Source organism: Fukomys damarensis, unplaced genomic scaffold, assembly GCF_012274545.1.
Source record: "Fukomys damarensis isolate Sample0158 unplaced genomic scaffold, DMR_v1.0_HiC HiC_scaffold_12, whole genome shotgun sequence".
Taxonomy (NCBI): domain Eukaryota; kingdom Metazoa; phylum Chordata; class Mammalia; order Rodentia; family Bathyergidae; genus Fukomys; species Fukomys damarensis.
This window is the reverse complement of record NW_022900924.1, coordinates 52,193,570-52,206,445: the sequence shown is the minus strand read 5'-3', so window position 1 is coordinate 52,206,445 and position 12,876 is coordinate 52,193,570. Positions and strand designations below refer to the sequence as shown.

General features: G+C 49.0%; 1 protein-coding gene across 9 annotated transcripts in view; it reads left to right on the top strand.

Annotated features, from left to right (window-relative positions):
* The window catches only part of Map3k13 (mitogen-activated protein kinase kinase kinase 13), a 151,486-nt gene that overhangs the window by 133,257 nt on the left and 5,353 nt on the right, over nucleotides 1-12,876 (top strand). For all 9 annotated transcript variants that reach the window (XM_010624218.3, XM_019207510.2, XM_010624222.3 and 6 more), the window contains 6 exons: nucleotides 483-592; nucleotides 2,073-2,189; nucleotides 2,838-2,975; nucleotides 8,512-9,244; nucleotides 11,657-11,724; nucleotides 12,191-12,488. In XM_010624218.3, coding sequence (XP_010622520.1) covers nucleotides 483-592; nucleotides 2,073-2,189; nucleotides 2,838-2,975; nucleotides 8,512-9,244; nucleotides 11,657-11,724; nucleotides 12,191-12,488 — 1,464 coding nt within the window. The remainder of the gene's footprint in view (nucleotides 1-482; nucleotides 593-2,072; nucleotides 2,190-2,837; nucleotides 2,976-8,511; nucleotides 9,245-11,656; nucleotides 11,725-12,190; nucleotides 12,489-12,876) is intronic.

Genomic DNA, 12,876 nt, shown 5'->3' with positions numbered 1-12,876 from the left:
ACCAATCGTGCCACTGTATATTCCTAGACAAAGCCTACAAGGAATTCTGGTGCCAAATGAGAGGAAGGCTATATTTTCACGGATGCAAGTACCCATGTGATTATCAGACCTGTTCTTGCCAGGTTGTCTCAGACAGCATCCTAAATTGAGCTCTTTTTTTCCAGAACTGATGGCCAGTGTGCCGGTGTGATGTCTCTGGTGACCAGTAGTGCATGGAAACCAGGAAAGAAACATCAAATTTGGAGCAGAAATACAGAACAGGGGATGGGGTGTGTAGGCACAGTAGCATAAGATTCTTCTGTTATTAACTGACAAATACTCCTTGAGCACCTATTCTGACTAAGGCTCCCTCAGGAAGCAGAGAAAGTATGTAGAAATATACAGCACACACACACACACACAAAATCTTGTACATGATCCTGTGATGACACCAGGGATTGAAACTCCTGGCATATGAACAAAATCAAATGTTCCTTATTCAGGCTGAATGGAGAGAAGAAGTGAAAAAACATTTTGAGAAAATCAAAAGTGAAGGAACTTGCATCCACCGACTAGATGAAGAACTGATTCGAAGGCGCAGAGAAGAGCTCAGGTCAGCTGGTTTCGCCACCTCTCTTCCTGCTCATCCCCAGGTCTCCAGACAGAGGCAGCAATGCCTTGGTCAGTCACCCCCTCCACATCTTACATGTCTTTTCACCTGTGCTTTTCACTGTTATGCTCTTTAAAAGTTGGCCCTTCTATGACTTCTAAAAACACTGATGTCATAGAAACGGTGAGCAGAAAGAGGGTGAGCGGGGAGGGTAGAGAGGAGGGGAAGGTTGGTTGATGGTTGCTACATTAGGAGTGAGCAGTCGTCATGCTGCGCTGCACAGTAGAATGACTAGAGATAATGATAGTACACTATTTCTTTTTTATTTTAAAAGCTAGAAAAAAAGGATTTAAATGTTTTCACCATAAGGAAGTGATAATTATTCAAGACCATAGATGCCTTTACCCTGATTGGAACATTGTACAATGTATGTATGTATCTAACTGTTACATGATACTCCATAGACATGCACAATTTATCAGTTAAACTTTTTACAGTATAAACAATAACAAAAAGTTAGTGGTTCTTTATATCTCTTTTATCCTCTCCTTCCAACTCTGTTATTCTTCTCTGTGATCTGCTGTAACAAAGACCTGTGGGGCAGTGCTATGTGTTCATTCCGCCACTGGGCTGGTGATAGGAAAGGCCAGAAATGTATAAGTTTTAGTCCCCAGCCTCCAGATCTTTATAATTTATTAGGAGATACAAGACATATTCACAGACAACCATGACATTGGCTGCTATGAAAACTACCTTAGAGGTAATTTAAAAACAAAAGAAATGTATTACAATTCCAGAGGCTGGGAAGTCCAAGACTAAGATACCAACAGATAAGACCTGATCCTCACAGACCACACCTTCTGCGTGTCCTCACCTACTGGAAAGACAAAAGCGCTTCCCCAAGCTTCATTTATCCTGATCTTTTTCACTTGAGCTCTACCCTCCTGACATAACACCTTCAAAGGCCCCATCTCCTAATATAATCACCGTGGGGGTTACGTTAACATAAGAATGAGGAGCTATAGGCCTGGGATTTAGCTCAGAGGTGCCACCACCACATGCCTCACAAGCACAAGGACCTGAGTTCCATCCATGGTACCAAAAAACAAAAAAAGAATGGGGAACTGCAGACCTTCAGCCCATCGATCTGTGCCATGAATAAGTACAAACAAATGAATTTCCAGACATATGCATAGAATATACTATATTCTTATTAAGATAGTACCAATACTACACGGACGAAGGCTACAAATTACGCTCCGATTTTATCTGTGGCCCTTGAGGATGAACCAAGAGGAAAGTTTACGCTTCCCCTCTCTCTCTTCTTGTCTGAGTCATTGGATCAGACAAGGGTGCCCTAAAAACAGAGGGCCCCTGGGCAACTCTTTCTGAAGCAAACCCTCCTGTTTCTTACTTGGTTAGAGCCTGCCCTTGTTCTTCCCAAGATTAGTGGACCTCACTGATCCTGTGTTTCCACTGACAGGCATGCTTTGGATATTCGTGAACACTATGAGAGAAAGCTGGAGCGGGCTAATAATTTATACATGGAGCTCAGTGCCATCATGCTGCAGCTAGAAATGCGGGAGAAGGAGCTCATTAAGTACGTATCAAGACCAGTGGAGGGCCTCCTTGATTGATTTGCGCCTGTCGGTCAGTGGAGATGCACCACTCTTCCGTGTTGCAGCTGCTCAGAAGTGGCAGATGTTTTACTCATACACCCAGAATTCCCCAAGAGACAGGCTGTGCCCCAGGGAGGCGCACAGATGACCTGAGCTGCTGCAGATCCCATTACAAGGGACCTGGCTGACCTGGCATTTGGGCTGTGCCCTGCTGCATGGTGCAGAGAAAGGTCTTCATTTTGGAAGAAGTTGGTGTGCATAAGCGGGAGCTTCTGGCCTTGGGGGAAGTAAAGTGGCTGCTGAAACTGGCTTAAGATATCCCTCACGGTGGCAAGAAAACCCAGGGACCTGACCAGAACAGCAGCTACTGAAAATAAGCAGGATTTCCACTACTGTCGTGTGCTAGGGAAGAGAAAAGAGGCCCCTGAATCATAAGCTGAAGATCGGGAGGAAGTCAGTTTCCTTTGAATTTAGTATTTTTTTTAACCCAAGCAGCAGCCTTGTTCTTTGCACAGCCTGTACATATAAAGTGTAGCTGGAGGCTGTGGGGACAATTAACCCAAGAAAGCGCTCTGCTCATCTTTTCTACCAGCTGTGGCTGAGCTATGGCTTTTTGTTTCATCCCACAGGCGAGAGCAAGCGGTGGAAAAAAAGTATCCAGGGACCTGCAAGCGGCACCCTGTCCGTCCGATAATCCACCCCAATGCCATGGAGAAGCTCATGAAAAGGAAGGGCGTGCCTCACAAAGCTGGGACGCAGACCAAGCGGTGAGACACCTCCACTGTCAGTGCTGTGCAGATAGAGGGGAAGATAGCCCTGAAAGACTTCTCAGAGGCAGAGGAGGGTAGATGCAGTCACTTCTGTAGCATCTGGTCAGCACGCTGGGCTTGTTTAAAACAGAGTAGGAAGGTGAGAGACACGGTGGCCTGGACACTGTAGGTCTCATTTTTACTCTTGAGACACAGGTATTTATCATCCTAACACCAACTAGAGGAAAGGGGACCTGGATTCAAATCCCAGCCCGTTTTGTAAGCTGTGTTATATGGGCACTCGCCCTCTTTCAACCCCAGCGTCCCTGTGGATGAAATGATTTGAGGATGGAGTCACCAGACGAGACCTGAGGATCCCCTGGAGAGGAGATGGGGACCTCAACCCAGCCTGTGTAGATTCCTGCCTTGACCGCAGGAAAGTATTTTAGGACATGTCCGTGAGAGGCATGGGCTGATGTATTAGAGTTAGAAAGTAAGAAAGCAGGAAGAGACTTTGGCTCCAGGAGCCGAGGAGGCACCTCTAACAGAGAGGATCAGACCAGCCCCTTAACGAACGAAGGAATGAGACCAGCTGAGGGTGCATTGGGGTGGGTGAGAGCCCTGGTTTGCAGAGCGGCTCCAGGGAACCCAGTATTGGTGCTCATCCGGTCCCCTTGAGAAATCATTTCCACTTCAGGCAGTCTTGGTTTTGCAGTGGAATCCAAGGTGACTGTGAGTTCCAGTCAGTGGCCGGGAACATCTAGGTGCTCACTGACAGTCAGATGAGCCTGTGACTCTCTTACTTTGGTGTCCTCAGTCTGCAAGGATGAGCCAGGTGATGCAAATTTAGGGTGGATCATCTTGACTGCCAGCATCCAGATGAATGCTCCCTAAAAGATTAACGTGGCTTCGTGCAGAGCCAGGCAGGGATCTGACTCAAAGTTTTAAGATCATAAGGAGACAGATATGAATGAAAGTCAAGCTGTGTTCTGCCTTTTTGCTTTTCTTTTCTCTAAGCTACATCTCCAGACCTTTTAGTATTTGGTTGATTGGTTGGTTGGTATTTGTAGTGCCAGGTATCGAACCCAGGGCCTCATACCTGCTTGGCAAGTGCTGTGCCTCTGAGCCACATCCCCAGCCCTTTTTTTGAAACAGGGCTCTCATTAAATTTCCAGGGCTGGCCTCAGACTTGCATTCTCCTTCAGCCTCCCAGGTAGCTGGGATTACAGGTATGTGCCACCACACCTGGCTCCCGGCTCTTTTTATTTTATTTTTGGAGGCAGATCTTGCTAAGTTGCCCAGATTAGCTTTGAACCTGAAATTCTCCTGCCTCATCCTCCTACTTAGTTATTTTCAACAATGTAATAATACCACCAAAGACAAAAGCTGAGGCTTTCATAATTACCTGTGTCTAACTGTATGGTTCCTTTCAATCTGCCCTTCTAGGGGGTTTTTGTGAATTTCGAGTAACATAAAATCATCTTTCAGATCACAGGTGTTCAAAATCTAGTTTCAAGTAAAAATAAAGATCACCCTTTTCCCTTGTTTACATTTGTGTTATAGTAGTTTAATCTTAATTTGGGGGGATAGTGCTACTGGGTTTTTGGAGAGCTGGAGTCTCCTTCTAGAGGTGGTTTCTAGGTTCTTTCTGTCCTGAGCAAAGAACTTGTCAAGACAAACGCAAACAGTTGCAAAGTTTTATTAAAAGTAGGAAAAGAAACGCTCTACAGAGCAAGTTTGAGCCAAGGAAAAGAAGTACAGCTTACGGTGTGAGTGTGGACCACCGTGTAAGAGCACACACAGCAGCAAAACCCACTGTGGACTGTCCTTTTGTATCACACGCTCGCCAGGCTGACGTCAGGGCTAGGCTGTCCTATTGGAGAAGCCTCGTGCAGGGCTTTGGGAACTGTCCTGAGCACGGGTTCCAGGCATGCCTCCTTTCATGGGCAGGTTTAGCCACACCCTACATTCCTGTCTCACTAGTGATGATACCAGAGATGAAATATGAAAATATTGTATCTCCCGGTCTGTTAGATGTCTGACATGCCGAGCTCATGTTCTCTAAAAATCAAAGAATGAATTCAAGGAACAATGGAGGTTAAGAGAAGGAAATGTTTATTGAGAGAATAGCTCCCCAGAGGCAGGAGGGGTCCCGAATGGGTAGCAGAGGACCCCACGTTACAGGGAAGTTTTATAGGGCAAAACCCATGTGGGTACAATGTGAGTTAAAGCTGTGATCAACCAATAAGGCTACAAGCATAGTCGCTTAGGTGACAGTGATCCAATGGGGGAAATGAGTCACGTGACAAGGGTGCATGGAAAGAATCAAGGCTTTTTCTAGGAAATGGTGGGTCCAGTTGTCTTGGTGGGAAGACCGATGTGTATCTGGACTTCATTAGGCCAGGTGTTCATCAGACCACTTACCTTGTCCTGTGGGGCAGTGTGCCAGCCTCATCATTTTACCTTTGTCTTGAGGCCTGGCCTCCAACAGATGTGTCTCCAGCTACAGTTGTGATGTGTTTTACCTTTGTCCTGACTCTCAGGGCCCAACCCTATCAGACTGCCTATAATATCTCTGTCTAACTTAGCTGTTTATAATAGTGATGCAGCTCACTGACAGAACACAAGCTTAACATACACAAGGCCCTAGGTTCAATTTCCAGCATCAAACAAACTTGATAAAAACCTTAGGATACACTTATACTTCTTATTCATTACCAAACACTGTGGAGCCATGTAATTCCCAAGTAACCGTCAATTAAATCCATCCTAGATAAGTTTAAGGAAATAAATGTCCCTAAACCACGGGTATAGACTCAAGAGTGAGACTTGAACTAAACAGAGTAAGAATAAAGGCAATTAGAAAACCCAAACTAAGAAGACATTTTAAGGCTATCTGAAGGGTGGCTGTTTTTCCGCAAGTGTGATTAATGTAAACCTAAAATACTGAACTCTAAAATAATGACACGGATTAATTCCTGGTTTGCTTTCACTTACTGCCTCTGACTGTCTTCTGGTAAAACCCTGAGAAGCTGTTTTCAGATAGTCTCTGACGTGACACTTGGGGAAATCCCAAGATCTCATGTTCTTTTGTTGCACCAAATAGGGACAGAGCCCACCGTTTACCCTCCCTGCATCCCCCCTACAATTTTCAAAGGAAGAGCACAGGGGCAGAAAATAATAGGACAGTTAACTTTTTAAAATAGGAGCTCATGTTGGCTTTTATGTTGGCTACGAGAAATGTTTGAGAGTTTGACACCACCAGAAGCTGTTCAGTCAATATGTGAGGAAGCCACCTGCCTGGCATCACACTGTAGTCCCTTGAAGGGTCTCAGTTCTGGATGATTTTGACAATCTAGTCATTGCCAAGCCAGAGGCACAGAGACTTCCAAGGAGGTCAGAGAAGAGAAACTGCTCACCATTCCTAAGTGAAGATTTCAGTCTACATCTAGTTAGAGAGTAGAGAAAATAGAATTGTTCAATTTTTACAGGCTCCAAGCCTCCCACAAGTGAGTATAGCCCAATAAGATGGACTATGTATGTCCTAAGAAGGAGAAGCTTAAAATGGGGAAAGATCTGTGCTCTGGAACCGAAAGGCCGTGTCAAGTTACCAGTTCTGCTTTAAAATGAATATAGGCTGGCCAATGTCTGACCCTCACTTCCCTTGTGTATAAATGGATCCTGTAACAGTAGGAACCAGGGGCTTTGCACGTTACAAAGTGCTTTGCAAACTGTAACAATACCCAGCAAGTTTGCTCTGGGATTTATGCACTGTCAGCTTAGGCGAGAAAAACCTCCCCGACTCAGGACACTTTGGCCTCAGCTCTCTTCTTCTAGGTATTACTATGGCCAGTCACCTTATAAGCAGATGCCTCTAACGGGCTGACTCAGTAGAAGACTCAGAACCACTTCTGTTCAGAAACCTTCTGCAGCACAAATTGACTGTAGATTTCAAAGAAGCTTTTGCTAAAGCAGAGAACCCTGCAATAAACCAGTAATGTCTGTGAAGCACACCTTTCACCTTACTTTTCCTGGAAAAGGAAAAAAAGCTTATCTCTGACTCCTTGACACCTCCTAATATCCTGTGAGCCCTGGAGAGGCCAAGTGAGGGCCTCGGCTCAGCAGCTGTGAGAGCTGTTAGAATTGCAGGCTTGTAGACCCTGCCCCAGATCTACTGAATCAAAGTCTTCATTTTAACAAGCTCCGTGGGTGACGCACACCTACATTTAAGTTTGTATTCTGACCGTCCAGTAGCCAGGCCGGAAGCTAGGACCGGCTGCTATCTGAATTCTCTCTCTACAGTGAGAGCCTGAGCCATTTCAGATAGCTTTGGTTTCCTCGTGACACGGAGGAAGGTCTGTGTCTGTGGTGTCCACACAATGTCTGGGACACACAAGGGCCTGAACAGTGCTGTCTTAGAGGCTACAGCAGGGGCAGAAAGGACAAAAGGAGGAGACCCTCCCCTCAATCACATCCACTATCCTAAATTTTTCATAATAATTCAGTTGAGAGAAAGATTCTGTTGTTTAAAAATGAGAAAGTTTAGATCCTCCAGCTCTAAAACCCGCTGATTTGCATCTGTGTGGTCAAAAATGAGTCCTTGGCTACTGATTATTGGAAGGAAGTGGCAGTGCTTCCCGGTCTGCTGGTCTCTGCCCTGAATCGGTTCAGGACTTGGTTTCTGTTTGTCTCTGGGCCTTGGAATTGTTGTGGGCAAGTTTTACCAGCAGGGCTCTCTGGCTGCCTCCTGCAGTGAGCATCAGCGGCCTGCTGGGCCCTGGGGACAGTGCTGGGAGAGGGCCTCCTCCCATTAGGATCACAGTAGAATGCCTGGGTCACTTCTCAGCAGCCCTGTTCTGGTCGCCTTTGCTCAACGCCCCCAAGCGCTCTAACTCTTTCATCACTATAAATACTAATCCTTGGTAGGGCTCTTCACAGGCAAGAATGGATAGGATTTAGTCTCTGCCCTCGGGGAACCACTTCTAGGCCTCCTGCTTCTTAGCCCCAGGTTTCCTTCCTGTTACCAGGCTTTGTTGCTTTGTGATCCCCTGCCCAGATCCACCATCAGGTGGGTTTCTGATGGTGCACAAATACCCGTGTCCATATGTTGCATAGTGGCACCAAGCCGGTAGGATGATGGGAAGAAATCAAGACCCCCTGCAATTTAAACAGGAAGGAGTACCTAGGCCAATGAGACACAGAATACAATCCAAAAGGAAAAAGCAAATCCTCTGTACGTGAACATTTGTGTTGTTTCCAAGTTTTTGCTATTAAACAACTGTGATACAATAGCAGGAAACATACATCTGTATGCGCATCTGTTACCACCACTGACGACATCCCACACCAGTGACTGCTGATGAAAGGATGTGTGGGGATGTAGCTCAGCAGCAGAGCGCGGCCTCGTTTGTGCAAGGCCCTAGGTTTGATCTCCAGCACTGCAAAAGAGAAAAAGCGAATGAAAGGGTGCATGTGTTGTAATACTTGGGATACATTGCCCCAAACGTCAGCTTGTTTGTATGTATTTCAAACTAAGCCTGCTCTTTTCTCCCAGGCCAGACCTGTTGAGGTCTGAAGGTATCCCTAGCACAGAGGTGGCTCCCACCGCATCCCCTTTGTCCGGAAGTCCCAAAATGTCCACCTCAAGTAGCAAGAGCAGGTATCGGAGCAAACCGCGCCACCGCCGGGGGAACAGCAGAGGCAGCCACAGTGACTTTGCAGCCATACTGAAAAACCAGCCGGCCCAGGAAACCTCACCCCAGCCCCCTTACCTGCATCAAGCTCAACCCCAATACCAATACCGGCCCTCCCCGCCAGCCGCGCCTCAGAGTCACCATCCCAGACTCGGCATGCACGGACAGGACATCGCCACCTGCGCCAACAACCTGCGGTATTTCGGCCCCGCGGCGGCGCTGCGGAGCCCGCTCAGCAACCACGCTCAGAGACAGATGCCGGGCTCCAGCCCCGACCTCATCTCCACAGCCGTGGCGGCTGATTGCTGGAGAAGCTCGGAGCCTGACAAGGGCCGGGCTGGGCCTTGGGGCTGCTGCCAGGCCGACCCTTACGACCCCTGTCTCCAGTGCAGGCCGGAACAGGGCGGGGTCTTAGATGACCCCCCTGCCGACCTTTCCAAGTCACCAGCACACAGTCCACTCTCAGAGGACGCCAGCGGCTCTGAGAAAATGCAAGAAGATGGATTCAGCGGCTGCGGGTCCGCGTCGTCCCTCGGCCTCCCTTGTCACGCCACGCCCCCCACGCTACCTCGGAAACCAAGGCCCCTTCAGAAGGTAAGGTATGCGGCGAGAGGGGCCTGTCCCCCCTGCCTCCCGAGGACGTCTTTTGCACACCAGAAACAAGCATTAGAAAGTCTCCATTTTAGAAAAGAAAGAGTTAACAAAAACACAAAGTTTCTTTCACTTTACTTTTCACACCATTTAAGTGAGCGACTAGGAGTACAGTTTGGGAGCTACTGGAGTGGGGACTGATTCAAAGGTAGATAATCCGTGGATAAGCACGTAACAGGGAAATAAAATCAAATAGCCTGGAAACCCCTACCTGAGGATTCTAGTCTTGAGGGAAGGTTGCTTCCAGAAAGAAGCATCTCTCTATATAATAGTTTGAGAAGCAGCATTCTCAGTCTCCTGATGGAGAGTCCTAGTGCACACTGACAGAAATCACACTTTTTGTTTAGTTTTATATTTTGAGATCAGGTCTCACTATGCAGTTATGGCTAGCCTTGAAGTCACTATGTAGCCCAGGCTGGCTTTGAACTCATGGCAATCCTCCTGCCTCAGCCTCCAGAGTGCTGAGGGATTACAGGTGTGCACCACCACACCCAGCTCATATGTCATTGGGCTTTGGGAAACCATGTGGTAAACTTGTGAGAACCAGCGCTTCTCTCACCTATTTAACCTTTAAAGTAGCATCTGTTCATCCCGCGTGGAACTAGCTTTCTTCACATTATATTTATAAAGTAAATCTCGGTACTTGGGAAACTGAGGTGGGAGGATTGCAAGTTTGAGGCCAGTCTGGGCTACATACCAAGACTCTGCTTCAAAAAACAAATATACAATTCACATACCAGAAAGTCTTTTCATTTAAGATGGCAGGTACAAGGGTGCGCACCTATGATCCCAGCTTCTCAGGGGGCTGAGGCAGGAAGATCACGAGTTCAAAGTCAGCCAGGGCAATTTAGCAAGACTCTGTCTCAAAAGAAATGAAAAGGGCTAGGGATGTAGCTCAGCACTCCCTGGGTTTAATCCCCGGCACTAGAAGGTATACAGTTCAATGTTTTTTAATCCACATAATTCTGTAGCCATCATCCCAAAAGGAAGCCACAGCCTTTGAACAACCTAGTGCCACCAGACACAAGTCTTGTAGGCTTGGCCTCATTAGCACCGAGAGCCCACCCAGCAGCTCCCAGCCCTTTGCTGAGAAGGGGCCATGCCAAGGGGAAGCGCTCCCAGCATCCTACATCTCTGTCCCCGCCTCCCTGTGCAAAACTGTGTCACAACACATGAGGACATGTCATAGGGTTTTTTAACTTCCAAAAAGGTAAACTGTCCTCAACTTTGGACTCAGTCACTTGGACCTAAGTACGCAGCTTGTAAGAGTGTGCCTGCTTCATTGCGTCTTGGTGCTGTAGTGAAGGGCAGTGACCTTGAGCGCGGCTGCTCTCTCCGGTGTTGTGTTCAGCTGGGTCCCTTCCCCAGCCTTCCAGGTCACCCACAGGGCCTGGCAGCCACGGGGCCTCAGGCGTCCCACAACCCAGCCGACTGCGGATGCAATAAAAATGCATGGAGTGCCTTTTCTAAACTGGCAAGTGAGACCCGTGTGTATTTATGACGATAAACACCTGCTCGTGTGCAGTGCTGCACTGGAATAAGGAAAACGACACAAGCAAGATGTGCCCCAAGAATGTGTGTCCTGCACAAGTGCAACACTGGTGACAGAGTGGTCAGTATAGAAACGGGGAGAGAGTGAACTGAAAGATGGCTTCTTGTCAGATTTCTACGGAAAAGCCTGAACCACTCGTGACAAAGATGAGGAGTGTCCCCAAATTTAAGACAACCTCTCCAATTTCCCCCTCATCACTCAGCTCCCTGAGGGCAAAAATTAAATTCTAATTGGGGAGAGAGGTCTGTACTGGGGAGTGAGCCCAGGGGTGCTGTACCACTGAGCTACACCTGCAGACTTTTTTATTTGAGAGAGGGTCTCATTAACTTTCCCAGGCTGCCCTTGAACTTGCAATCCTAGCCGGGCGTGGTGGCACACGCCTGTAATCCCAGCACTCGGGAGGCTGAGGCGGGAGGATCACTGTGAGTTCGAGACCAGCCTGGGCTACATAGTGACTTCCAGGTCAGTGTCAACTACATTGTGAGACCCTGTCTCAAAAAAAAAAAAAAAAATGTGAACTTTCAATCCTTCTGCCGCAGCCTCTCAGTAGCTGGGCTTACCGATGCTTGCTGTTACAGCTACCCTGCTCCCTTCTGTGTCCTCCAGCATCTCCTACAAGGCCTGTCATTTTGAGCACCAAGGACAAGTTGCTAAATGAATAAATGAGGAACCATATGTTAAAAATGACATTCAGTAAGCTTTTACCAAAAGCCTCTTGATGATAATTTAGTCTCTTGCAGATAGTGGGAAGCAGGGTGGGGAACATGAAAAGAAATACAAGTCTTTCCCCTTGTTCTCCTCAGAGCGGAGATGACTCTTCGGAAGAAGAAGGGGAAGTAGATAGTGAAGTTGAATTTCCACGAAGACAGAGGTAAAACCAATGTCTGCTCCTGCCCTCAGTGGAATGGGGGATCCTGGGTTTCCCACTAGCGCTGTCCAAGCACAGGTCACCCTGACAGCCCCTCATGGGGATTGGAACTCCCTGTCATAGTTGGAAAGTTGTTCGTGGGCGCGTGTGTAAACACAGCGCAGGACGCAAGGCAGCGCGTTGGCGCCGTGTGAGGGCGGCCTCGCGGGTGTGGGTGAGCCCTGCCCGCTTCCTGTGTGCCTGCCTGTGGCAATCAGCTCGGGCTGCAAGGACAGAATACCCAGCCCGGTTGACAGCAGAGACTTAGTTCGTGGTCTCGCATTGCTGGAGGCTGGGAAGGCAGGGCCAAGGGAACACCCAAACTGGCTCCCAGGGAGAGCGCGCCGGGCTAGGCGGCCGCCTTGCTGTCCTCAGCGGGCAGGGAGGAAGAGCGCCTGGGGGTTGAGTGGCCCCGGTTCTGCGCTTGCAGGCCGCATCGCTGCATCAGCAGCTGCCAGTCGTATTCCACGTTCAGCTCGGAGAACTTGTCGGCGTCCGATGGGGAGGAGGGGAACACTAGCGACCACTCCAACAGCCCCGCCGCGTCAGCCGGGAAGCCCGAAGGCCGCCTGGCGGAGCAGCTGGACGAACTGCTGTCGCGGACGCCCGACCTCCCCATCGACATCGGCTCCCACTCCGACGGGCTCTCGGACAAGGAGTGCGCCGTGCGCCGCGTGAAGACGCGGATGTCCCTGGGCAAGCTGTGCACCGAGGAGCGCGGCTACGAGGTGGGTCACGTGACGCTGCGGGCGGAGGGGTCCGGGCCCCTCACTCCACCCGCTGCCGCCCCCTCTGCCCGTGAGTACATTTCAGGCTGGGCACTGCCTTCGAGGCAGGGTGGCGAAGTTGTCCGCCTGTTCCCTGGGCTCGGGCCGCCCACCCGCCGATCTAAGCCTTTCCGGTGCTAGGTGACCCAGGGCAGGACACTCGGCCCCTCGGAGAGCGTGAGGATGGGGATGACCACATGGGTCCCCTCTGTGAGGTGCGCCCGGCCTCGCCTTCTTACTGCGAAGATGAAATGGTTGCCCGGCTCTGGTGACAGTGCCCCAACATAGTAAATGCTACACAGAGGAGGCGGAGGCTCCCCTGCCGGTGTGGTCGCGTGGTCCGTGTGGC